Below are 26,624 nucleotides of genomic sequence, written 5' to 3' on the forward strand. Positions count from 1 at the left end.
CTGCTTTGAGACTCCTTTGGGTAGTGATAAAGGGGGATATCAAATCCAAACTCTTCTTCTTCTTCCTTTTTTTTAAGCTTGAATCTTAGACAACAGCATGAATTCACATCTAGCCAGAGGCAAGACTGTGCATACACTTAGTATGAAGATATCTGCCGTTTACAGTCTAAGTGGGGAGAGTGTTGCTAATAGATACGGAACACAGGGGAAGGTATGAAAGGTTTGGACCGCAGTTTCCAAGTTTGTCTCTGACACAGAGAGGTGCAACATGGTGGGAGTGTATGTTTTAACACACAGGTTTTCAACATTTTTGGGTCCATGGCTTCCTACATTCTTTCTGCAGCACCCCTGTGGGGCTCAGATGTCCAGTTATGTCCCCCTTTCCTGCAGAGCTGGCAGCCCCTCACCCCTTTCCAAACACCACCCCTTCTGGAGTGTTTCATCAGCCTCCTCTCTTCACCCCTCTCCTTGGGAGTCCTCCTGGAAGCCGCAGCTGCCACCCCGGTCTCTGAGCTGCCTCCCCTGTCCTAAAGAGAGATGCCTCCTCACACTGCCCTACAGGAGCCTGGGAAGCACCCCCTGGTCAGCCCCAGAGGCGCCAATCCCCTGGGGAGCTTGTAGCCAGGCCTACTGCAACCAACAGCCACAATGTGAGAGGGCATCAGAGGAGGGAGTGAAGGAAAGAGGGGCAGTGTTGCCCATGGCACCCCTGACCATCATTCAAGGCACCCCAGGGCACACTGGTTGAAAACCACTGTTTTGACAGATTGAGGTATGTTGGCTTAGGACTATGCAAGCTTCCAAGTTATGCAGAACTCTTCATGTGATTGTCAATCTGATCCACATTGTGTACAACACACGACTCATATACCCATGCCCTCTTGACATTTATTAGACAAAGCATTTGTTTTATTTTGCAATACCAAAAGATCATGATCCAGTTAGTAAGCAATCCACCTCAGTGAGGACTGGTGACATACTCAGTTTAATTTTTTTGTTGAATTAGAATTACTTTGGACGTGGGTGGCGCTGTGGTCTAAACCACAGAGCCTAGGGCTTGCCGATCAGAAGGTCGGCGGTTCAAATCCCCGCGACGGGGTGAGCTCCCATTGCTCGGTCCCAGCTCCTGCCAACCTAGCAGTTTGAAAGCACGTCATGTGCAAGTAGATAAATAGGTACCACTCCGGCGGGAAGGTAAACAGCGTTTCTGTGCACTGCTCTGGTTCACCAGAAGTGGCTTGGTCATGCTGGCCACATGACCCGGAAGCTGTCTGTGGACAAACACCGTCTCCCTCGACCAGTAAAGCGAGATGAGTGCTGCAACCCCAGAGTCGTCTGCTACTGGACCTAATGGTCAGGGGTACCTTTACCTTGGCATGATAAGGATGTATATATCCTTGCCATACACCTTGTTCTTTACCCCAAACATTTTCAGGCCGGCAGGAACTTGTTCTAACATGAAGTTGGCCAAATAAGGTACAGCAACTCACAGGGAAGAGATGATATTAGGTACCAAACATACATCCCAGGGACCTATATGCACAGTGAAAAAGTGGGTATTGTACCTATCTAAAAGATAAAGGGTATGATAGGGTAGTTCTATGAGCCAACTTGTGTTCACAGGAAAATGAGGTCTTCCAGAATATAATGTTCAAATCACACTCGGGGGCTTCTCTTGCTTCTTTAATCCAGATATGCTTTGACCATTCTGTGGTCTTTGCTTTCCTCAGGAGCAAGACCATTTTTTCCTGCCTGTTGCCCTGCCACCAGAAGTTTTCATCCTCTGGGAGGCCTTTCCCCCCCGCAACTGAACTCACAGTTGTTTCACCAGCCGCTGAGCCAGCTTCCTCACCAAACACCATTTCTCCTTGACACACTGGACAGAGGAGCAAAAAGAGAAACAGGTTACATAACCTAACATTACATGGGCCAGAGAACAGATCATCACACAGTCACAGGTTACCAGAGGTGCATGATTATTGCACGCCATCTGGCATCCTTCTGTAACATTGCAGGACCACTTTACCTGCACACGTTGCCTCTTGAGCCTTTCAATGATGTGTCTGTTTGCTTGCACCTGAGAAACGTACACTGTAAGGATGAGGCTATGGAAGAAAAAGAGAGGCCATCACACCAATTGTTTGTGGAATATTGGTTCCCACATACACACCAGGCCAGACAAGGAAACAGGATGCCACCTGCAAAAGGCTGGGTGAGTTCAAAACCATCTGCTAGGTTAAATTTAATCAAGGTTAAACTGAGTAATAGTAATCTGTTTTAGAGCATTTGTAGTTGGGTCACTCACCAGGAGCCTCTTTTTCCTGCTAATAACATCAAGGCATCAAAGTGATGGTCAGGTGTGCTAGGAAATGTCTGATGCTGATGCTATTAAAAAATTCCATCCTTATCACTTGACTCTTATAATGGTCTCCCATACAAGGGATTGACCAGCTCCACACCTGCTTAGTTCAGCTGCAGCATCTGCTTCCGGACCACTCAATGGATACACAGCTACACAGAGGCCTGCCAAGACTCTGACATTTCCTAAAATATTGGTACAGTAATTTTTTCAAATGTGACTCTTCATTTGCCAGAACTATGGGACTTTCATTAACTAAAAAGGGGGGGGGGAGAGCTACACTCCTTTTTCATTAGTGGCAAAGTTTCCATTGAAATTACACACTGTGATCATAACCCAACACTGAGGTGTGCTTGAGCCACCTTCCTTTTGGGGTGAAGCAGTAGAAGATAAGAAGTAGTGTTTATAGAGGACAGGTCTCTTGCTCAAGTGGCCCTGAGTGGTCAGGCAGACAGTCAGATTTAGCTTGAAAGGAGCCATGGAGGCTGTTCTGTGGCTGGTAAGGCCAGTGACGGTAACACACCACTTTTCTAACAGGGTCCAGGCCAAGAAACAAGGAGGTTGCTTGCCTTGCAAATAATTCAACAACATATGGCCAGCCCTCCCTCCTTTGGTATTCCTCCATCCATGTCCCCCCCCCCAAAGTACGCACCTGAGTACCATCAGAAGTAAGAAACAAAAGACATTGGATGTCACATAGCTCAAGGTACGTTGTGTTGACATGGGTAAATGGGACAAAGCCTTAGGTACTGCCTCCCATGGAGTTGAATAGTTAGTAAAGAGCCCACAAGCTTGGGATGGAGAGACCCTGGGAGGAAAAAAGAATGACTGTCAGAATATAGACTTCATCAACCCCTGTGCTCTTAAGATGCTCAACCCTTTAGCTCCCCACCTCTCAGCTCACCTACTGATGACATAGCCCAGAGGGACGTAGGCCTGGAAAAGGCCTAAGAGTAGCATGATCTGGAAGAGGAATTTAGAACGGGATGCTCGAAACAGCTGAGTTGAAGGCTGGCAGTTCTGAAACAAGGTATACTGTGGGTGAGAAAAAGAGACAGAGTGAGCATGCCTCCTGAACCCTCACACATTCCCAGAGATATAAAACCCATGAGACTTTGCAGAAGGATGACTGCCTTGGGGTGGGGTGGGGTGGGGTTGGGAGAGAGAGAGTGAAGGGCCTTCATTAGGAAGCAGTTGGTTTTATACCATACTTCCTGGGATTCAGCCAGCAACTTCAGTCCCCCCGAAATATGTGTCTCCTTGTCCCCAAAGGCGAACAGCTCCAATACCACTTTCAAATATATTGCTAAAGCCTTCACATCAGAGCTACAAACATACCGTATTTTTCGCACCATAGGACGCACCGGACAATAGGACGCACTTTGTTTTAGAGGGGGGAGAACAAGAAAAAAAAATTCTCCACCTCTCTGCCCAGCGCTCCTTCAGCGAAGCGGCAGGAGGCGTTGCGCAGAGAGGGGGAGAACTTTCCCCCTCTTGTTTTCCCGCTCTAAAACAAGGTGCCGTTTAAGGTGCGTTCAGGCGGCTACCTTGGAAGCCTGGAGAGCGAGAGGGGTCGGTGTGCACTGACCCCTCTCGCTCTCCAGGCTTCAGGTTCCTTTCGACCTGCTCTTTGGGGCTGGCGGGGGGAAGCCCACCACCAGCCCCAAAGAGCAGGTCAGGGAGCAGCGGAAAGGCGCAGCGGAGAGGCTCCTGCCATAGCCGCGCGTCACCTCTCCAGCCGGGAGAGGGTCGCGGGGCTATGGCTTCTTTAGCCCCGCGCGCGCTCTCCCGGCTGGGGAGGTGACACGCAGCTATAGAGGCTCCTGCCATAGCCGCGCGTCACCTCTCCAGCCGGGAGAGGGTCGCGGGGCTATGGTGTCTTCGCTCCATAGGATGCACACACATTTCCCCTTCATTTTTGAAGGGGAAAAAGTGCGTCCTATAGAGCGAAAAATATGGTATATTGAAACACCCCCTGAAGAATCATGGGAACTGCAGTTTACCCCTCACACAACTACAATTCCCAGCACACTTAAGAAATGACAGTGACCATGATTACTTTTTTGTGGGGGTGCTTTAAATTATGATTTATATGCAGCATGATTACTTTTTTGTGGGAGTGCTTTAAATTATGATTTATATGCAGCCCAGGTGTTCACAGTACCTAGGGCCAGGTTGCACCCAACCTGCCAGGTTCAATGGCTTCAAATGCATACATGCTAGCAACAGCTGTGGGCAGGATGAGGTCAGTAACCACCAAAGTGAAGATCTGAGTCTGGGTGGGACTGCCTCCAAGAGAGGTGAGTTCAGAAAAGCAAGTTCCTTACCCTCCGCCTCTTCCTGTGTGGGTTGCTTGTTGCTACCAGCAATTTCTCTGGTTTGAGAGTTTGTAACTCCCAAACTCCTCCACAGTCCCTTAGCCAGGATCATGGCAATCTTCCCTGGCACAGTACAAGCCAAGAGGATGAGGGGCTCAAAATAGGGCCGGATCCACAACCCACATCATGATGGGCATGATAGGTACTCTTTGTGTGTACTCTCAAACACCCACACATACATGTATACACAACCTTTACCTTTTTCAATAGCGTGCAGTGAATTTTTTCATAGGGGAACAGTTAGGGCGAGAGACACCAGCTTGCAAGGGTGATTGGGGGTGGGGCTGATGTCACGCCCATGAACATCGCGCCTCCTTCTCTAAGCCGGGCAGAAGCTTCCCAGGCTTTGGGAATGAGGCACCAGGGGACTAGCCTAGTCCCCCCAGGTCCAATGACTAGCCTAGTCCCCCCAGGTCCAATGACAGCATGCCACTGACCTTTTTTATATAGAATGTGAAGAAGACAAAGACACAGGCAAGCAAAGGCAGAAGTGGGCAGAAGAAAATCCCGATCCATATGACTGTTTGAGCTGCTACAATATCCAGTACATTGTGAGGCACCAGGAACTCTTCTTTGCCAAGCCACTGAGCCAGTCCACAGGAGGAATGCTTAGCAATCAGTCTGAGAGAGAGAGAGAGAGAGAGAGAGAGAGAGAGAGAGAGAGAAAGAGAATTAATTCAGAGGCCGCGGGCATAGCCTCTTCCAATAACTGCAGCTGGGTATCATGCTACTGAAGTCTGCCTCTTTTGCATAGGGAGCACATATGCTTATTCTCCCTTACTAAAAGCACCCTGCAGTCAACAATGATACAATGGGCGAATCCGCACATTTAAAGCATATGACTTCGCCCAAAGAAGTGAACTTTCCCCTCACATAGCTACCATTTCCAGCATCCTTAACAAAGTACAGTTCCCAGGATTCTTTGGGGGAGATCATGTGTGTTGAATATGCTTTGGATGCAAAGCATGCATCTGCCCAATGACAGCTACCCTGCAACTGGACCACCTGGCATCACTACTGGGAGGCAGGAAGATGAGATAAAAATACCTGTAGATCAGGGGTAGTCAATGTGGTGCCTTTTGGGTAGGTGTGTTTTTTGGCTCCAGTTCCTATCACCTCCAGCCAATCTAGCCGGTGGTCAGCGACAATGAGAGTTATGGTCTAACAATGTTGGCTATCCCTGCCATACATAATACTTTCCCAAGGAAGGAGTGGTCTGTCCATTTGTGGAAAGAAAAGGCTGAATGAGGGCTTAACCACACTTAAATTCCCTCCATGCTTTCCAGGGACTGTCTGCACTTTAAAGCTCTGCATCCAAGCACCCCCTTTTTTTGTTCAAGCTTTCCCAGGAAAACCCACTCTTTAAAGCTCAGTTGGAGCACACGACAATCCACGGAAAGCCATTTGCTCCGATACAGCTTTAAAGATTTCACAGGGAAAGCTCTGGAACAAAAAAGGTGTGCTCAGACACAGAGCTTTAGAGTGCAGACCTGTGCCTGGAAAGAGTGGGCAAAAGGTAAGTATGGAAAAGTCCTGGGTTAGGCCTTGATTCTTATCAAGGAAACTAGGAGAGTAGGGGCACTAGTATTAGTTATGATCTCTTGCCTCACCTCCGGGGCAGGCTGATAAGGAAAGCAGATCCCAAGGTGGTCAAGAAACTGAAGAGGGTCATCTTGTACATCTCTTGTCCAATGTGGGTTTCCCAGCACTGCATGCACAATCAGGAGAGAGATAAATGTCTTATGATGAGTATATGGAAGGAAAAAAGAAAGAGAAGGGGGGAAAGGAATCCTAGACATGTCAGGCACATTATTATAACCATAGTATATCGTAAGTATATGGTGTTAAGTGCAAAAAAGAAAAAGAAAAAGCTAAGTTCACATTAAGCATGCACAATACAATGTTATATAGGTAATAGAATGTATGGAGAATTGTTGTAAAAGTTGCAAATTTCTAACACATTAATAACCCCAAAACTGGCGGACTTTAATTGCTAATGATCAACCAAGCTTTCCTCATTGCTGGAATTGGGATCAAACAAGGTGTGCGTTGGCGGGGTGGGGGCGGGGGTGGGAGTGGGAATCTACAAAATAAGTGAAAAATGATACATCGACACGCAGACAAAAGAAAATACGACACGCAGGAAAAGGAATACTCAAAGATGTCTAGACAGCCGAAGAGCCATTCTAGAAATTGAAAACCAAGTTACGCAGCTGGGTGCTTAAAGGTGAAGTATACTTTTGTCACTGCCCCAAGTCAAGGCTAACTAGCTCTTTGCCTTGGAGGCTAATCATACCTTGCTTTAGAAAACTTAATACCCGAACACATTATGTCTGGGCCACATTTGCTCTAAACAGGAAAAGTCCAGCTGAAATATCCCATCCATGTCACCTGATAGAGTTTGTTGTAACCGCACTGGTGGCACTGAGGAGCACTGCCGCTCCCTATGCATAGCACTCTGCGTCCCAAGAAGAACATGAACATTCCCAGGCTGGACAGTTTCAGGATTACACACCTGCAAGAGACCACAAGAGAGATTGGGCCTGCACCTTACACTTGGTTTCCACCCCACTAATCCTACCATATAAGCCAGTGCTTCAGATTACCACCTGACCATGAATGGATCCAAATATCCATCTTACCACACACTCCTCCACACATCTGTCCCTAAAGTGGGGAGTTGTTTGGTCCTGATGCACTTTGCACTTCAAAACTTCTGAAAGATCTGGATCTTTTTAACATTCCACAATATATTTTTAGAACAGCTGCTGCATTGCATATCTTAAATCTGTAGATATTTGGTTGTTCTTTGGGTTATGGCATTATAATCATAATTATTATGGGTGGCATTCAACTAAGTTTTACTCAGTGTAAGAAAATTGGCTTCCAGGTGGAAAAATCAAAATTAGAAACAGAACTGTTAGAACCCAAAACTAAAAATTTGTCAAGAATGTATAACTTGCTGTTGAAATGGAATACTCAGGATGAAACGGTGAAATCTGCGATGACTAAATGGGCACAAGATGTTGGACATAATATTATGTTTGCTGACTGGGAACAGTTATGGACCACAGGTATGAAGTTTACGGCATGTAATGCCTTAAGAGAGACTATTATGAAAATGATATACAGGTGGTACATGACCCCAGTCAAGCTTGCAAAAATCTATCATTTGCCCGATAATAAATGCTGGAAATGTAAAGAAACTGAAGGTACATTCTTTCACCTTTGGTGGACGTGCCCAAGGATTAAGGCTTTCTGGGAAATGATATATAATGAACTGAAAAAGGTATTTAAATATACCTTCTTGAAGAAACCAGAGGCCTTTCTTCTGGGCATTGTCGGCCAATTGGTGTCAAAGAAGGACAGAACTTTTTTTATGTATGCTACAACAGCAGCAAGAATACTTATTGCAAAGTATTGGAAGACACAAGATCTACCCACTTTGGAAGAATGGCAGATGAAGGTGATGGACTATATGGAATTGGCAGAAATGACTGGCAGAATCCGAGACCAGGGAGAAGAGTCGGTGGAAGAAGATTGGAAGAAATTTAAAGACCATTTACAGAAATATTGTAAAATTAATGAATGATAGAATGATGTTGGATAGTAATTAAGTGGTTTCTAGCTGTAATGCTTTAAGAGAATATGAAAAAAGGGTTATAAATGGGTTAAAATCTAATGGTAAGGATTTGCTGAACCAATAAATTGAAGTGGAATACAAAAAAGGGAGGTACGAGGAGGTCCGGGAAACAAGCTAAAGGAAAATAAGTAACTGGAAATATGTGTGTTTTTAACTGTTTTTATTTTGTATTTTTCTCTTTTCTTTTTCATCTTTACTGTAATATTTCAAAAAACCTAATAAATATCTTATAAAAAAAAAAGTTTTACTCAGTGTATATCTATTTAAATAAATGAGCCATTTATTTCAAAGGGTTCACTCTGAGCACAATTTAGTCAACCACTATCCTATTATTTTAGGAAGACAAAGGAATGGGGAATTTTGACAGTAAAAGAACTAAGGTATATTAGAAATGCATTGATGATGTTCATAAACACATACATTACATGACAGCATTTCCCCTGAAAATATAATAATCTTTTTTGAACTGCATTCCTCAAGTTTTCTTTGTGTTTACTATTTGTCAATGGGAATCGATAAAATACACATTTTAAAAGTATATATTGTTGCTGTCGGCATCCGCCTGTCTCGGGAAGTATTGATTTTACTGCATTCCCGTTTGCCCCCTTGAATCATTGTGCCATTGTAAGGGGTATCAATCCCTTCTTGATTGTTCTGCTTCTTCCCTCATACTTTCACTGCCATATTTACAATAAAGGATATTGGGCTTGATGACCGACTGGAGCAACTAGTGCTTCCCAACTTAGAAAGAGAGAATAGCAAAACTAAAACAAAGCATAAAAAACTCTGCTTGCTGCTCAAAGTAATTTAAGGCCTGCAAACTCCTTATACCACAGAAAATATATCTGCCCCAGGTTCCCCACCAAGATGAAAACACCTACCTGACTAGGGTGAGGTTGACTTCAGTATTAGGAGAATAGCCTTCCAACTGGGTCAAGACATGAAAAAGTAAAGGCAGGATGACATTCACTATGGAGATGACCACTGGTGGCAGGTACTGGCTCAGTACATCAAGGCTGGCAGCATTTTTCTGGGAGTACAGAGATGGATTTGTTATGGGGAGGCACATTTGTGCCTAGAATCAAAACACAGAGGAATCTTTCCTGACCACTCAGTACCAAAACACAGTGCAAAAAGTCAGGACCACCAAACTTACTGAATTTTCAGAGCAGTACCTTCTGTTTACTGCATGTCAGGCTTAATCCCTAAGCCTAGCCTAGCCCAGATTCCTGGTCCAGCTGCAGCAGCCGTTCTCCAAGAGCACACAGCTGAGTTCTGGATTGAGGTACAGCCACCCACAGCCCCACTCTGACCCTGGCAAGGGATGAAGGGTTGTCCTACTTGACTGTGCCCCTGGGAAAACTCAGTGGCTGCATAGATACAGTAGAAAGCAGCCCCTGTCAGCAGCAAGATGACACCATTGATCAGCAGGCGTAGCAGGTAGAGCTTAACAAGCTGCTTCCGTGTGCGCTGTTGGTTCTGCAGATGCCGGATCTGCTCCGCTAGGTCTATCTGTGAAGAGAAACCAAGTTGGTCACTTGCTATTTGTGCAGTTGAGCATGCAGAGGAGAGGTTTGCTTCCAGGCTTCAGCATGCAAAGGAGAGGGAAGACCCAGCCAATCTAGTAGGCATGCACGGCCCAGGAAAGCCATAACACCTTGAGTACAGAAGAGACATAATAATCTGAGGCTAGAAAGAATGACTGAAACAAAGCAAAGCAATCCCTTGTTGCCTTGGGAAATGTCCTTTGAGGTGGGAACAGGAATTAAAGGGTATGATTCCTGTTTCCCTTTGCTTGTTGCCCCTACTATTAAATAGTGGGTGGACATATCAGACGACACAGAGATGTCTCCAAGTAGTTCTTTATAGTAAGCTGGAACTGAACTGAACAGCTCAGCCAGCCTGCTTTTATAGGCAGCCGGCTGTCAACATTGTAACAATAACAGCCCAAGGTTTCCCGCCTAAATTAACTGACGTGGACCTGAGTGAAAACTATATACAGTGTTACCTCGGGTTAAGTACTTAATTCATTCCGGAGGTCCGTTCTTAACCTGAAACTGATCTTAACCTGAAGCACCACTTTAGCTAATGGGGCCTCCCGCTGCCGCCGGAGCACGATTTCTGTGCTCATCCTGAAGCAAAGTTCTTAACCCGAGGTACTATTTCTGGGTTAGCGGAGACTGTAACCTGAAGCGTATGTAACCCGAGGTACCACTGTACTGTACACAATACCCCTGGTGGCCAGGTTTAGAACTTCAATACATAACACCCACAATGCTTGTTCTCTTTGCTTTCACCCAAGACAGGTATTGTTAATTGCTGCTGCCTGACTTGCAAGTGAAATAAGCAAGGAAGTGACACAGGGCCTGAAGAAAAGAAAATAATGGCGCCTGTATCAAATTCTGTAGCTCCACTTGTGCAATAGACTTCTATGCATGCAACAGAACTTCCTCTTCCTCTCCCCTCAAAATCAGCTCCAGAGGGTTGGGAGACCTTCCAGAGCAGATTTGGGGGGGGGGGTACACAGTGGGAGGACAAGAAAAGGAAGCCTCATTATGCAAGCAGAACGCCGCTTGTGCAACATTGGATTCAACCCTGGTTTGTTTGCTTTTTCAGTTCAGCCAAATTTAGGCAATGGCTGAGGTTAAATATTTTTTAAATGAATGGATGTGTATACATACTTGAAAGGATGATGTAGTGAAAGCGGTGGGACTTTTGAGGACATGAGCAAATTATCATGAAACCATATAGGCAATTTTCATGTACCTTTAGGTGATTGTAAATATTCCTCTGTTTGAGGGTGGCTGCCTCTGGGCTTTGGATGCAGAAATCCCACTCTGTGAAGATCCTGGCACTGACACATGGTTTGAATTCCCACCGCAGCATCTGCCACCGGGCCATGCTGGCTACAATCCTGAATATTGGAATAGGAGTGAAGATTGTCACAGGCAAGCAAGACTTTTCTCCTAGCAAATTAATTCCTTTGCCCTGAGCAGTATATAGAACTCAGTGTGTTGCATAAGAAGTTCCACTGTGTCACTGCAGCGGGTCCAGCCCAAGATATGTGAATCAACATGGGAGTAATACCCAGTTTCTAGAAAGAAGGAGATTGCAAGTCTGCACAGGGATATATGGTATGATGTGAAAGTGTGCAAAACAGTTGCAGGGGGTGATGAAAGCAGAAAAGATGCAACAGTTTAGGAACATTAGCTTGGTCCACTGGAGGAGGATTACCTAGTGATGCTTCAGAGTAGGAATGTTTTCTGGGAACAGTAGGAAAATTCGATGGGAATGAGTTAGGGATGCAGAGTCTCAAGAAGACTGAGCTGATGTACTATGGCAGGATCTCAACACACAGAATGTTGTTGTAACATGAATAAATGCTAGACTTATTGGAGAAAAGGTAGGGAGTGAAGAAGGAAGAAGAATAGATTTTTGCCCAATTGGGCACGGGGATATGCTCCCAACAGAAAGTGTATAATTTCCATTCCCAAGGAATTTGAACATGCCAGGAATAGGTTAGAGCAGAAGTTGGGGAACTTGCAACCCTCCAGATGTTGCTGAATTACAGCTTCCAATGGGGACAATGAAGTTCAGTAACACTTGGAGGACCACAGGCTCCCCATCCTTGGGTTAGAGAAATGTTATTCTGACTGTATGTGAGATATGGGAGTATATAACCTACTGAATTCAATTCTGAATGAAATCAGCCCTGAGTGTTCACTGGAAGGACAGATCGTGAAGCTGAGGCTCCAATACTTTGGCCACCTCATGAGAAGAGAAGACTCCCTGGAAAAGACCCTGATGTTGGGAAAGATGGAGGGCACAAGGAGAAGGGGACGACAGAGGACGAGATGGTTGGACAGTGTTCTCGAAGCTACTAGCATGAGTTTGACCAAACTGCGGGAGGCAGTGGAAGACAGGAGTGCCTGGCGTGCTCTGGTCCATGGGGTCACGAAGAGTCGGACACGACTAAACAACTTGAAATATACTCAGAGTCGCAAAGTGATTTCATGCTCTTTATTCAGCTCATAGTGGTGAGGAGGAATGAATAAATGTCCCCTCACAGTATCTGCTTTATATACATTATTTACACAATGGGCTGCACATGATTGGCTAATTCTGGAATTCTACTGTAAGCCAATCAGGTTGTGGATTCACTTCTATCTGGAGCAGGATTGGGTGGTTCCTGCCAACCAATCATACTGCTGCATTGTTCTAGGACCAATCAGACTGCTGCATTCTGAATCCTATTGTTCTAGGACCAATCAGACTGCTGCCTTTTGGATCCTATTGTTCTAGGACCAATCAGACTGCTACAGTTTGGATCCTATTCAACTCAGTACATAACACCCCTCCCCTCTAAGTTCCAGTCCTGCCCGGGAGGTCGCATTCATAGTCCTCAAGGTATGCCGGCGGCCTACGTGTGCGTTGTGGCCTGGGGTGTTCCCTGGTCCGGGCTCCGGGTTCTGGCTCGTGTTCCAAGGATGCTGGCTGTGATGCGGCTGTTTGGTCTGGTGCAACCGGCTCGCTCAGTCGTGGTTCTGGTTCCGGTGTCCTTTCGGCCTCACGGGTCCTCTCTGTATTTACTGATTCTGCCTCTCCTGCTGGCCCCTCCTGCTCTATGGGCCTCACTGCCCCGCTGTTCCCTTGGGACTCCTCTGACCTGTCCTCCTCCTGGTTTTCTCCCGGGAATCGTCGCCGTATCTGGTCGCAGTGGCGGCGCCAGCATTGCCCCCCATCCGTTAGCACCTCGTACGACACGGGGCCAGTGACCCTGGTGATTGTGGCGGGTACCCATGCTGGGCCTGCCCCAAAATTCTTTGCGTACACTGGGTCCTGGGCCTCGAAGGTCCGGGGGTTCCTGCCTTCCCCCACCACTACCTCATCCTGAGCTCTATCGGGGTGAAGGCGGTCCAATCTGATTGCAAGGCGCCGACCCATTAGTAGTTCAGCGGGGCTCCGGCCAGTCGTTGAGCTGGGGGTGCTGTGCTGTGCTAGAAGGAATGTGGCAAGGCGGTACTCCCAGTCCCCTTGCGTCATGCGGCGAAGGGTGTCCTTGGTGGTCCGCACCATGCGTTCTGCTTGGCCATTGGTGGCAGGGTGGAACGGCGCCGAACGGATGTGGCGGATGGCGTTCTGCGCTGTGAAGGTTTGGAATTCTCCTGACGTAAATGCAGTCCCGTTGTCTGAGACGAGAGTGTCAGGGAGCCCGTGGGTTGCAAACAGCCTGCGTAGTACCCGGATGGCTGCGGACGTGGAAGTGGACGGTACCAGTGCGACTTCCAGCCATTTGGTGTAGGAGTCCACCACTATGAAGAATGTTTTCCCCTGAAAGGGGCCAGCGAAATCCACATGCAGGCGTGACCATGGTGCTCGGGCGGACTCCCAGGACTGGACTGGGGCCCTTGGGGGGTCTGGGCGGGATTCTTGGCAGGCCTGGCAGTGTTTGACCCAGGCCTCTATCTCTCCATCGATCCCCGGCCACCACACATAACTCCTGGCAAGGGCCTTCATTCTTACTACCCCTGGATGTGTCTCGTGTAGGGCTGTGAGGACCCTTTTGCAGAGGGGCTGGGGAACAACGACTCTGCTTCCCCATAACAGGCACCCCTTGTGGGCCGACAGTTCATGTTTGCGGGTTGTGTAGCCGGCGAATTCTGGCCCGGGGCTGCTGCTGGGCCATCCCCTCCACACCCAGTCCAGGACCCGGGAGATGACCCTATCTTTCTTGGAATGGTGTGCAACTTCTTGTGCCTGAATGGGGCGGTCGGGAAGCAGCTCCAGGCTCATAACCTCTTGTGCAGGTGCTGGGTCAGGGCCTGTTTCCGGTAGTGGTAGCCTGCTGAGGGCGTCCGCATGGCCCATCGCCTTCCCAGGTCGGTGAATCAGTGCATACTGGTAGCTGGCAAGGAAAATTGACCACCTGAGGACGCGAGGAGACAGCACTTGGGGGGTCTGCTTTTCGGGGGCAAACAAGCCAAGCAACGGCTTGTGGTCAGTCACCACGGTGAAGGGCCGCCCGTACAAGAAATCATGGAATTTTTTTACTCCCTTTACGATTGCCAGACCCTCCTTGTCGATTTGCGAGTAGTTCCGCTCGGTTGTGTTGAGTGTCTGGGAAAAGTACGCCACCGGTACCTCTCTTCCATCCGGGAGTTGGTGCCCCAGGACAGCTCCAATGCCATAGGGTGAGGCGTCGCATGCTAGCACCACCGGCAGCCTCTCGTCGAAGTGTGCCAAGACCGAGTTTGAGACAAGCAAGTCCTTGACTGCCTGGAATGCGGCCTCCTGGCGCTGGCCCCACACCCAAGGGGCCCGCTTGTCCAGGAGTCTGTGTAGGGGCTCCGCTACCGCCGCCTTGTGGGGAAGGAAGGAATGGTAAAAGTTCAATAGTCCCAAGAAGGCCTGAAGTTCAGTCTTGCTCTTGGGCGCTGGGGCATCACAAATGGCCCGTACCTTGTCCCCAGTCGGGTGGACCCCTTCTGCGTCCACCATAAATCCCAGAAAGTCCACCTGAGGCACTCCTAGTAGACATTTTTCCCGCTTCACCTTGAGACCCGCCGTCTGGAAACGGTGCAGAACGGTGCGGAGGCGGTCCTCAAACTCCTCTGGTGTGGGGCCGGCAATCAACACATCATCGAAGAAGGGGGTGACGCCAGGAATCCCTTTAAGGAGAGAGTCCATTATATTCTGGAATATGCCTGGTGCCACGCTGACACCGAATTGCAGCCGCTTTACCCTGAACGCTCCTCTGTGCGTCACAATCGTCTGTGCCTCTGCTGTGGCCTCATCTACTGGCAGCTGTTGATATGCTTGGGCCAAGTCCAGCTTGCCAAAAATTTTCGACCCAGCCAGGGTGGCAAGGACATGGCTGACCACTGGCACTGGGTATGCGTGGGCCGTGAGGGCCTTGTTTATGGTACATTTGTAGTCTGCGCAGATGCGGACCGAACCATTAGGCTTGACGGGTGTGACGATTGGGGTTTCCCAGGGAGCATTAGGCACCGGCTCCAGCACTCCTTGCTCTACGAGTCGGTCCAATTCCTCGTCTATACGGGGTTTCAAGGCGAACGGGACCCGGCGGGCCTTGAGCCTGACCGGTCGTACTGCGGGGTCAAGCTGTAGCGCAATGGGGGGGCCCGTATACTGTCCCAATTTCCCATCGAAAACCCCTGGAAATTCCTTGCATATGGCGTCCACGTCCACTTGTAAGCTAGTGTGGTTCACCCCGGTGACAGCTAGCCCCAGTGGTCCAAACCATGCCAATCCCAGTAAGCTAATGTAGGGGCCCTTGACCACAAGCAAGTCCAGTTGCCGCGTCCGCCCTCGGTATTGCACCCTGAAGGTCCCCACCCCCATTGTGGGGACCTTACGTTTCTGGAAGTCCCGGAGGGTGAATGGGGCCGGCCTGAGTTTGGGACCCCCAGTGGGACACAGTTTCCTTAAGGTCCTTGCCGAGATTATGGATAGAGTTGAACCCGTGTCAAGCTCCATGCGGCATGGGGCCCCCTCTATCTGTACCTCTACATAAATTTTCTCTACGTTGGGGTGGGGCAACTGGTATACCTGGAAGTCCGTGAGCTCCGTCGAGTTGCCTTGGTGCGTTGGGCCCCGGGACCTGGGGCTCTTGGATTGGTCATCTGATGCCTGGTGTCGGGTGGGCCGAGCCCGACACACCCGGGCGATGTGTCCCGATTTTCTGCACTGCCTGCACTCTGCGTTGCGGAAACGGCAGGTCCTCCTCTCGTGACTCTCCCCGCAGCTTGCGCAGTTCCCTCCTTCTCGTCGAGGCAGCTGTGGTCTGTGCGCTGCTTGAGTGCGCTGCTGTACTCGGTGCACCTCCTCCCTGTCGGATCCTGAGTCGTCGGTGAGGTCTTCATGGTGGACCCTCGGTTGGGATGGCAGGCTCGGCCGTGCCTCTTGGGTCGACCTCTCGGCAGCTTCTGTTGCCAGGGCCTCCTCCAGAGCGACCTGGAACGTTAGGTCCTTCTTAGCGTAGAGGCGTCGTTGCAGCTTCTCATCCTTCAGGCCACCGACGAGGCGGTCACGAAGCATGTTCTCCAGCTCTGAGAAGTTGCAGAACCGGGCGGCTTGGCGGAGAGAGGTCACAAACCCAGTTATGGTTTCCCCAGGGGCTTGCCGCTTTGCGTAGAAGGCATTTCGACGAGCCACCACTGAGGGCTGCGGCGAAAAGTGCCCCTTCAGCTGTTCCATTATTGTTTTGTATGGAACAGTAGCGACGTCTTCAGGCGCAAGGAGAGCCCGGGCGATTTCAAACGTCTCCTCTCCGCAGACGCTGAAGAATATCGCCCTCTTCTTGGCGTCTTCTTCGTCGGTGACCCCTTTGGCTTCTAGGAGGAAGGTGAAACGGGAGGCGTACGCTTCCCAGTCTCCAGATGCTGGGTTGAATGGTGAGAAGCTGCTGTTGGCTGCCATTCTGAGTTCCTTGTGCCCCGGAGCTGAAGCCTGGATACACGGTGCGAGGCAGCGGTGCGGCAGTTGGCGGTGCTGCGGTGCTGTGTGTGGCAGTCAGCTCAGCGGGATCCCATCCTCGTCGCCAGTGAAATATACTCAGAGTCGCAAAGTGATTTCATGCTCTTTATTCAGCTCATAGTGGTGAGGAGGAATGAATAAATGTCCCCTCACAGTATCTGCTTTATATACATTATTTACACAATGGGCTGCACATGATTGGCTAATTCTGGAATTCTACTGTAAGCCAATCAGGTTGTGGATTCACTTCTATCTGGAGCAGGATTGGGTGGTTCCTGCCAACCAATCATACTGCTGCATTGTTCTAGGACCAATCAGACTGCTGCATTCTGAATCCTATTGTTCTAGGACCAATCAGACTGCTGCCTTTTGGATCCTATTGTTCTAGGACCAATCAGACTGCTACAGTTTGGATCCTATTCAACTCAGTACATAACACAACTAAACAACAACAACAACCTACTGAATTACTACAAGGAAAGAGTCAGCATTTTAAGTGGGTCAGCATAAGCCATGGTGTATGTAAATCCCTATTCATGAATCCACTCCCTTGCCCTGCAATTCCTTGCTTCTCTCCTGCTCCCTTTTCCAAACCCCTGCTGTCAAGCCTAGAAAGGCCTGGGTCTCAGCCATCATCAGGGCCCTTACCGCCGGAGGATCCAAATGAGGCAGGCAAAGAAGTATCCCAGGATGCTAAGCAGGTATGCTAAGTGTACATTGTAGTGGTTCTTGCTATCCTGTGTCACATGATAAGCACCATAAAACAGGTACGAATACTCCAGAGAGCCCTAAGGATGGAACATAAGAGGAAATTACAAGCCAGCTTTATGCTTGCAGATTAACCCAACTCATAACAGAGGAGCATGGGACCTGTGGGTCCTTCAGCTGTTTGCAGGACTCCAACTCCTCTTACCTCTAACCACTGATTGACCATGCTAGCTGGGCCTCTTGGAGTCACTGCCCAACAACAGTGGAGGGCCACTGCTTCCTGTCCACTGCCATAATACTTTTCTAAGGACTTTCTAAGTCTGAATCATAGAAGGCAGTGAGTACAAAGTTTGGATAAGAACCATCACCCATTAATCCAACATTGTCCTTCCTGCTCAACTCCAAGCTATATTTGTCTTCCCAACTGCTCCATTTTTGTCCATTCTTCTTCACTCCATCTATAACCACTTGCTTAGGCAGCATTTGCCCCTCCATCAGCCTCTCCTCTCCAGCACAGTAAACTCCAGTCTCTATTTCCAGCAGACTCACCTCCCCGGTGAAGATATCTTGGAATCGTTGCCAGGCAGATCGATAACTGACGTTACTGCTGTACTTTATGCATTCAGGATCTGGGGGAAAAGACTGGGTAGCTTTATAGCACTAGACACTCTGACACTTAGATGTCAGTATAGGATCTAATCCAGATGGGATGTTGGGGAAAGCACAAATGCTCTTGGAAGTACCAGCAGAGACTCACCTGCACTCAGACCTGTAGGAAATATCGTTGTATTTTGAGAAATGATAACAGGCAACAGTATGAAGCCTGTGGCCAGCAACACAGCCAGGAAGTTGATGAAGAGCAGGAACCTCAGGAAGGTAAAGTAGGACTGGATGCCAGGACCAAAGTTCCCTGTACAGTATGTTGAAGAGGATAGCAAAAGTGGGAAACACAGGAAGGCAAGCAGACAGGCATCAGAGGGGATGGGGAGGATGAAAGTGACACACACAATAATTTCTGTCCCAGATCCACAGCCCTTTCTTCATTCACATGTAGTATTGCTAACTGTGGCTGGTTCCTATCTGGTCTGACAGGGGATTCCGCCTGCTGTGTCTACTTCAGTGCCAGTCAAGCAGAGGTTATCTTGCATTTTGAAACTGTTCACACATATCAAAGAGGATAATAACCAAAGTGGGTAGTTTCTTTAGGAGAAAGAACTGCAAACTGCCTCCCCTTCCTAATGTACACAACAAATCCACAACTCCGTGGTTACCCTCCACTAGAGGAAAGCAAGATTTATTTGTGTTCTCCACAAACCATGTGGTCAACCAGCCTGCAGAGGTCTCCCTTGCCTCACACCAGTTAGAGATAGGTTATCAGTAGTTCAGTTGTTGTATTTAGTATATATAACCAGCAGCCCCTGCCATTTATAATACCAAGTCCCTTCTCAACACAGAGAGAACTTTATATTTTCTTCAAGTGCAGCTGTTGATCTGACGTCCTGCAAGGGGTGGACCCTGGGTTTCAAATACCAGGGGTGCCCTGTGCAATGCCAAAATTTGGCACCCCCAGCCTCTTGCACTCCATTCTAAAGCATAATTGCAGTGTCCCCTGCGTTGCCCCTGAGGTTCTGCACCTAGTGTGGCTGAACCAGTTGTGCTCATCTAAATCTGCCTCTGATTCCACCCATTTTCCCTTTAGAAGTAGCCCACCTTGTTTGCTGCCACTGGACCAAACTGATACCCCAAAGACATTCCTTGGGTAGACAAACTTTTAAAGGTGAAAAACCATTTCCTACTGTTACCTCCAATCTCATCCAGGGGAGGCTTCCAGAGCTGGAAGATCCTGACAAGGTTCCAGATTCCTTCTTGAAACTGCTTCTGGGCCCTGGATTGTCTCTGTCTCCAGACCACCCAGCAGGACACATCTCTCCCTGTGGATGCTCTCAGCTGCCTGTGCAAGGGAGAATGGGTTGAGTTTAGAATGGGCCTTATGAATCAGTGAAGCTTTGAGAGATGAGGTTAGGAGAGGACCACACGTCCCACCCCATCTTCCGGTTGAATATCTGCACTTACCTGCCTCACGCCGGGACAAAGCCTCCCTTTTGATACTCTTCTATTTTTAGTCAGCAGGTTCCTCTGCGCTGCCAAGCCCCACTAATCCTTTATTTTATTACCTGTATTTCTTTGATGCTTCTGTGCCATATCAGAACCTGCTACAGTGGGATGGGGGAGCTTTTTCAGTTCAGGGGGGCTACATTCCTGTATGTGCAATCTTCTGTGCAGTGGCATCCCAGGGCTGGTATGCAGGGCCAAGGGCAACTGTGAGTGGAACAATGACTGTGACTCTTCCCTTTGTATAGTTGGCCACCAAAAATCCACAGGTTTTTACACCACTTCGTTGGGTTAAAGCAATCTATCTAAAGTAGAAACAAACCAGCTCTGTTGTGGGAAGGAAGGGAAGGGGGAACAAAAATTGTGTGCCTTTTCTTGCCAAGTACTGCGTGGTTTTAGCAACCAGTCTGCACAATTACAATCAATTACATACTAAATATGTTTTCCCATGTGACCTTGCTCCAGACCTGAGGAGGCGCTTCTCCTTCATGGAGCAGGGCAAGTCCCTGAGCAGCAACTCCTGACTACCCAGCTCCTCCAAGGAGTCTTCTGTGCTGGAATCAGAGAGAGCATCGTGCTGGGCAAGTCTGTGCCTCAGGACCGGGGTGCCATCCATCGCTTGAGATCCCTGAAACAAGTGTGCATGTGTTAAGGTGTGAGGATCTGGGCACAGAATAAACCAGATGTGGGACACCTTTTTCAGCCTGAGGTCAGAACCCTCTGGAGGACGGAAGGTGAGCAGGGCCAGAGGCAAAAGTAGATGTGACTCTTGGGCTATGTACAAATCAGAGGCTTATAAAGCAGTGAGGTTGTTTCCCCCTTGCTGCATTTTAAGTCACATTTGCACACCAGAGAGGGAGCAGGCATGTCTTCACCCACAGAACATTACTTTATTTGTTTCCCTTGTGACCGCAGCTACCACCACCCCAAACTCCTATTCATGAAGCTGTCATCTGTGCATGCGCAGTGGAAGTCTTAAATGCACTCACCTCAGCTCAACTGTGAAGTGAATGTGGCTTACGTTTTCTCTCTCTCTTTTTGACAAATTATTTTATTGATTTTCCATAATTTTAAAACAAATTATAACCAAATGAATACAATTTGTTGAGAATGTGGCTTACGTTTTCAAATCAGATAGAAGCTGGTTTGAGGGGAAATGCATCCAACAGCAATATTTCTCAAGAAACTACAGTAAGCATAGGTAAACTCGGCCCTCCAGATGTTTTGGGACTACAACTCCCATCATGCCTAGCTAACAGGACCAGTGGTCAGGGATGATGGGAATTGTAATCTCAAAACATCTGGAGGGCTGAGTTTGCCTATGCCTGAACTACAGGATAGATGTCGATTGTGGCCAACATCTGTACATGGACGGCTTCAAACACCAGCGGTGGAAGCGCACCAGTGCCAGAGTAAATGGTAATGTGCACACAGCTTTGCCTTTATATAGTAGGCTGCATTCCAGCCACACAAAACTCAAAGGCTTCTACATACAGATGCACATCTCTCTATCCAGGCAAACAAACAATATTTTCTCTATTCAAGGACACTTTCCGAGCCATGCAAAAACCCTAGGGGGATGCAGAGCAGGGTTGGTGAAGAATATGGCCTAGGAAGAATACCAGGGGCCATAAAGAGAGGCCTGGAAGGCTGAATTTAGCTCTCAGGTCTGAACTAAAAAATTATCCCTCAGCCTGAATACCTGATACCTCCATTATAATTTGAATGTATCTGTTAACTGCAGACCACAAAAAAATACCACACAACACTCCTAATGTACCATGACTGCCTTTTAGGCCGCAACCACAGCCTAAATTCTAATTTGTTCCGCTTCATGTTTGACTGGAAATTGGGAAGATAGCTAAAGTAAATTAGGATTTCAACATCTGCCAGTAAAATGATAAAATGACTGTTTCACATTTAAAGGTGCATATTGTGGTGAAGCATTTAAATAAACAACCACAGAATCTTGAACAGCCTCCTAAAAACATATCACAGCCCATTTTTTAAAAAAAGATGGGGCAAATTTTAGTATGGCGGGGTACAACATGCTAAGTTAATATTGCTTTTAAGAGATATTGATGCCTCTTTCCTAGAGTGCAACTCTAGAAAGGCAGCATCAATATTAATAATAATAATAATAATAATAATAATAATAATAATAATAATAATTTATTTATACCCTGCCCATCTGGCTGGGTTTCCCCAGCCACTCTGGGCGGCTTCCATAGAAACCAAAAATACACTAAAATATCATACATTAAAAACTTCCCTGAACAGGGCTGCCTTAAGATTTCTTCTGAATGTCAGGTAGTTATTTATCGCTTTGACATCTGATGGGAGGGCGTTCCACAGGGCGGGCGCCACTACTGAGAAGGCCCTCTGCCTGGTTCCCTGTAGCTTTGCTTCTCGCAATGAGGGAACCGCCAGAAGGCCCTCGGCGCTGGACCTCAGCTTCCGGGCTGAACAATGGGGGTGGAGACGCTCCTTCAGGTATACTGGGCCGAGGCCGTTTACTGTTTACTGTTTACTTCAGTTTACTGTTATCCTAATCCTGTGTTGTGATAAACAATGCACACAAGTTAGAGCCAATTTGAAGCTATTGGGTGCAGTTCTGTTCACGTTCCAGTTTACACAGACAGCCCCAGTCCTCAGGTCAGCTGTCTGCTGAGTCACCACCACTGAGAGGAAATGGAAGAGAGAGAAAACAGTATCACTGGCACTTAATTTTACTTTCTGTTCTTTCCCTAGGTGGTTGTTCCCTCTCACAGGATTTTCACACATCTATGTGGGTCAGTTGGGCACAGAAGAACAACTGTTCACCCCTGTCTGTGCTATTCCTGCTGAAATAAAGGCTACACATTCACTTTGTACCCTTGCATGTATACACACCATACACAAGCACAAGACTTCCCCCCCAAAATCCTGGGAACTATAGTTCACCCTTCATAGAGCTGCAATTCTCAACACCCCTTGACAAGCTACAGTTTCCACCATACCATTCCCAGGATGCTTTGGGGCAAGTCATGTGCTTTAAATGTGCTTTAAATGTATGTTACAGATGGGTAGCCGTGTTGGTCTGCCATAGTCGAAATAAAAAAATTCCCCCACACATCCAAGAACAGATCCTCACCAACACACCAGCAGAACCTCGACCAGGAACTTTCTATCTTCTACCTAAAATACACAAACCAGGAAATCCAGGACGCCCCATCATTTCAGGTATTGGCACTATTACAGTGGGTGTCTCCGGTTATATGGACTCTGTTCTGAAACCATATGCCATCAGTGCTCCCAGCTATGTACGTGACACCACAGATTTTCTGAGGAAAATACAATCTTTAAATAATCTTCCCAACAATACTATACTAGCTACTATGGACGTGGAATCTCTGTATACCAACATCCCACACAACGATGGTTTACAAGCTATAAGGAACACCATTTCAGATAAAACCACAGCGGACCTTGCCACCAAACTCTGCCAATTTGTCCTTACCCACAACAACTTCAAATTCGGTGATGACCTGTTCCTTCAGATCAGCGGCACAGCAATGGGCACCCGCATGGCCCCACAGTATGCCAACATCTTCATGGCAGATTTAGAACAACGTTTCCTAAACTCCTACCCACTCAAACCTCTCTTGTACCTACGATACATTGACGATATTTTTATCATCTGGACACATGGTCAACAGACCCTGGACACCTTTCACCAGAAATTCAATGATTTTCACCCCACAATCAACCTTACAATGAATCAATCTATGCAAGAAATACATTTTTTGGACACTACCATAAAAATACAGGATGGACACATAGACACCACCTTATACCGTAAACCAACTGACCGACAAACATATCTACATGCCTCTAGCTACCATCCCAAACATACCAAACAGTCCATTGTATATAGCCAGGCACTACGTTACAGCCGCATCTGTTCCAATTCTACAGACAGAGACTCTCACCTAAGAGATCTACAGCAAACCTTCTCAGAACTAAAATACCCAGCAGATGAAGTTAGACAACAGATCAACAGAGCCAGACTGATACCCAGAGAGAACTTGCTGCAAGACAGACCCAAAAAAGAAAATAACAGAACTCCACTAGTCATCACATACAGCTCCCAAGTTAAAACAGTTCAACGCATCATCAGAGATCTACAACCTCTCCTGGACAATGACAGTTCTCTTTCTCAAGCTCTGGGAGGAAGACCTTTCATTGCCTACAGACAGCCACCCAATCTTAAACAACTCCTAACCCACAATAATACTATAACCAGACTTAACACGGACACTGGCACCAGAGCCTGCAATAAACCCAGATGCCAACTTTGCTGCCACATACACCCGGACAACACCATTACTGGCCCCAACAACATCACACATACCATCTCGGGACTATTTAATTGCTCATCGTCTAACATTGTGTATGCCATCAAATGCCAACAGTGTCCTTCAGCTCTCTATATTGGACAAACAGGCCAAACCTTACGCCAAAGAATAAACGGACATAAATCTGACATCAAGAATCACAAAACAGAGAAACCAGTAGGAGAACACTTCAATCTCCCAGGACATTCTATACAAGATCTCAAAGTAGCTGTTTTACTACAAAGGAATTTCAGAAATAGACTGGAAAGAGAAGCTGCTGAATTACAACTCATTACCAAACTTAAAACAATGGAGAAACCTGGTCTGAACAGAGACATAGGATTCTTATCTCATTATACATGACTAAGCCATTTCTCACCTTCTCACCCCTTGCCTTTTCCTGTAAGACCTATTACAGTCGTTAAGAGTCGTCAACAGGCTCATCTCAGCTATCTGCCAATCTCCGATTCCCACCACCCTTCTAAGTAATACCCCTCCCCACCTTCTCAATATATAGAAGGATCTGGTAACTTCTGTTTCAGTGTATCTGAAGAAGTGTGCATGCACACGAAAGCTTATACCAAGAACTAACTTAGTTGGTCTTTAAGGTGCTACAGGAAGGAATTTTTTTATTTTAAATGTATGGTGTTGCATGCGGCCTCTGAAAAAGGAAGCAACTCACCCCTCGTCCTTTTAGCTTCTTATCATGTATCACCACTACAGCACCACACCAAATCCAGTCAACCTGAAGTACAGTTCTGGCGATACAGCTCTCCTGTGGATTAGAGAACCAAACGGAAGTACAGCGTCTTCATCCTAGCTGTGGGTTTTTGCTTGCTTATCTGTGGAGATGCTAGTGGCAAGCCCATGTGACAGGAAGACGCAATTTCCTGTATCGCACCAAGTCACCGTGTTGGGTTCATACGTTGCACTTGGTAGATTACACTTGTTGGAGATGATAGAGATGAATAAATTTTTGCATTTCTTTTTATAGTTCTTTTAAACTGCCAGGCCAATGCTATGTTAGAACTGCTTATTTTCCATTACTGTATTTAAAAAGCTTATTTGAAGTATAATTCCACTTTCTTCCCCCTTTCTACCATTCCCCATCCCCTCAAGTTTCCCTGGGAATCAGCATTTTGTTTACATCAGGGATAGGGAACCTGTGGCCCTCCAGATGTTATTGGACTACTACTCCCATCGCTCCTGACCATTAGTCATGTTGGCTGGGGCTGATGGGAGTTGGAGTCCAGCAACACGCTGCAGAGCCACAGGTTGAGAGGGCTGATGCAGCAGTTCTAAGCTTGCAGATGCACAACGCAGTCATAAATACGTTTACTTGGAAGGAGATCCCTCTGAGTTCAATGGGGTTTACTCCTAGGTTAGCAAATGTAAGATTTCAGCTTTAAAATGGTTCAACAGACATTTCCTCTTCCCAGGGAATCCTGGGAATAGTCCTGAGGGAGAATAGGTTATTTGACAGAGTTGTTAGTGCTGTCTCACCAAACTACAGTTCCCAAGATTCTTTGGGGAAATAGAAGCTTGTTACTTTAGTATAAATCTGATATAGGTTGCAGTGTATCATATCCTGTTAGTGAGGCAAGCATACGTAGAGCGAAGTTTCCTGTAAAGTGTAGCTATGCAGAAACCTTCCTTTTAGGCAACTCAGACCCCATCTGAACTTTACATCTAAAGCAGTATCACAGACCTTCCATGTGTCCCTATTTTCCAGGGACAACCCTGTTTCAGATAAGTCATCCCAGTTACTGATTTGATCCAGGAATGTCCTACTTTTCCTTAGGATGTCCCTATTTTCATTGGAGAAATGTTGGAGGGTATGGAGTTATTCAGTCCCCGAGCCATAGGCAATCCAGTATAGGGAAGCTTTTTTAAAAAAAAGTTTAATGTTTTATTATTTTTTTTATATGTTAGAAGCTACCCAGAGTGGCTGGGGCAACCTAGTAAGATGTGTGGGGTATAAATAGTAAAATTACCACTGTGGAATGGGACGTCCCTATTTTCATTGGAGAAATGTTGGAGGGTATGGTATCATGCTGCTTTAAGCATCCTGGGAAGTTAAGGATGCTAAGTTGATAGGAGAACCCTATTTCCCTCACAAAGCTACAATTCCGAGAGGGGTTTAACAATCACTCCCTTTACCCAGTGAATTCTGGAAATTGTAGCTCTTTGAGGGGAATAGGGGTTTCCTAACAACAGTGAGAGATTTTACTTTCTTGGGCTCCATGATCACTGCGGATGGTGACAGCAGTCACGAAATTAAAAGACGCCTGCTCCTTGGGAGAAAGGCGATGGCAAACCTAGACAACATCTTAAAAAGCAGAGACATCACCTTGCCAACAAAGGTCCGTATAGTAAAAGCCATGGTTTTCCCAGTAGTGATGTATGGAAGTGAGAGCTGGACCATAAAGAAGGCTGATCGCCGAAGAATTGATGCTTTTGAATTATGGTGCTGGAGGAGACTCTTGAGAGTCCCATGGACTGCAAGAAGATCAAACCTCTCCATTCTGAAGGAAATCAGCCCTGAGTGCTCA

General features: G+C 47.2%; 1 protein-coding gene and 1 long non-coding RNA gene across 5 annotated transcripts; one reads left to right on the top strand and one right to left on the bottom strand.

Annotated features, from left to right (window-relative positions):
* Nucleotides 1-876: 876 nt before the first annotated feature.
* On the bottom strand, nt 877-25,048 carry TMC8 (transmembrane channel like 8). Of its 4 annotated transcripts, XM_080993788.1 has the most exons (17): nt 24,755-25,048; nt 22,276-22,377; nt 20,164-20,324; nt 19,387-19,535; nt 18,342-18,494; nt 18,134-18,213; nt 17,525-17,664; nt 11,147-11,294; nt 9,722-9,892; nt 9,262-9,410; nt 7,129-7,252; nt 6,348-6,445; nt 5,175-5,358; nt 3,264-3,394; nt 3,012-3,167; nt 2,027-2,105; nt 877-1,876 (listed from the first exon to the last, which is right to left on the bottom strand). In XM_080993788.1, the coding sequence occupies exons 3-17, from the start codon at nt 20,310-20,312 to the stop codon at nt 1,814-1,816; spliced, it is 1,974 nt and encodes a 657-aa protein (XP_080849914.1). In that variant the 5' UTR covers nt 20,313-20,324; nt 22,276-22,377; nt 24,755-25,048; the 3' UTR covers nt 877-1,813. The 4 variants fall into 4 exon arrangements, with proteins under 4 accessions (XP_080849914.1, XP_080849913.1, XP_080849916.1 ...); XM_080993787.1 differs by lacking the exon at nt 22,276-22,377 and having other exon boundaries at nt 24,755-25,047; XM_080993790.1 differs by lacking the exons at nt 22,276-22,377; nt 24,755-25,048 and adding an exon at nt 22,640-22,659.
* Nucleotides 20,335-22,567, top strand: LOC308470733. The gene is made up of 2 exons (XR_013982611.1): nt 20,335-20,430; nt 22,448-22,567. It is a non-coding gene; the product is annotated as an uncharacterized lncRNA (long non-coding RNA).
* Nucleotides 25,049-26,624: the final 1,576 nt, after the last annotated feature.

Source organism: Podarcis pityusensis (genome assembly GCF_964106645.2).
Source record: "Podarcis pityusensis genome assembly, chromosome: 2".
Taxonomy (NCBI): Eukaryota; Metazoa; Chordata; class Lepidosauria; order Squamata; family Lacertidae; genus Podarcis; species Podarcis pityusensis.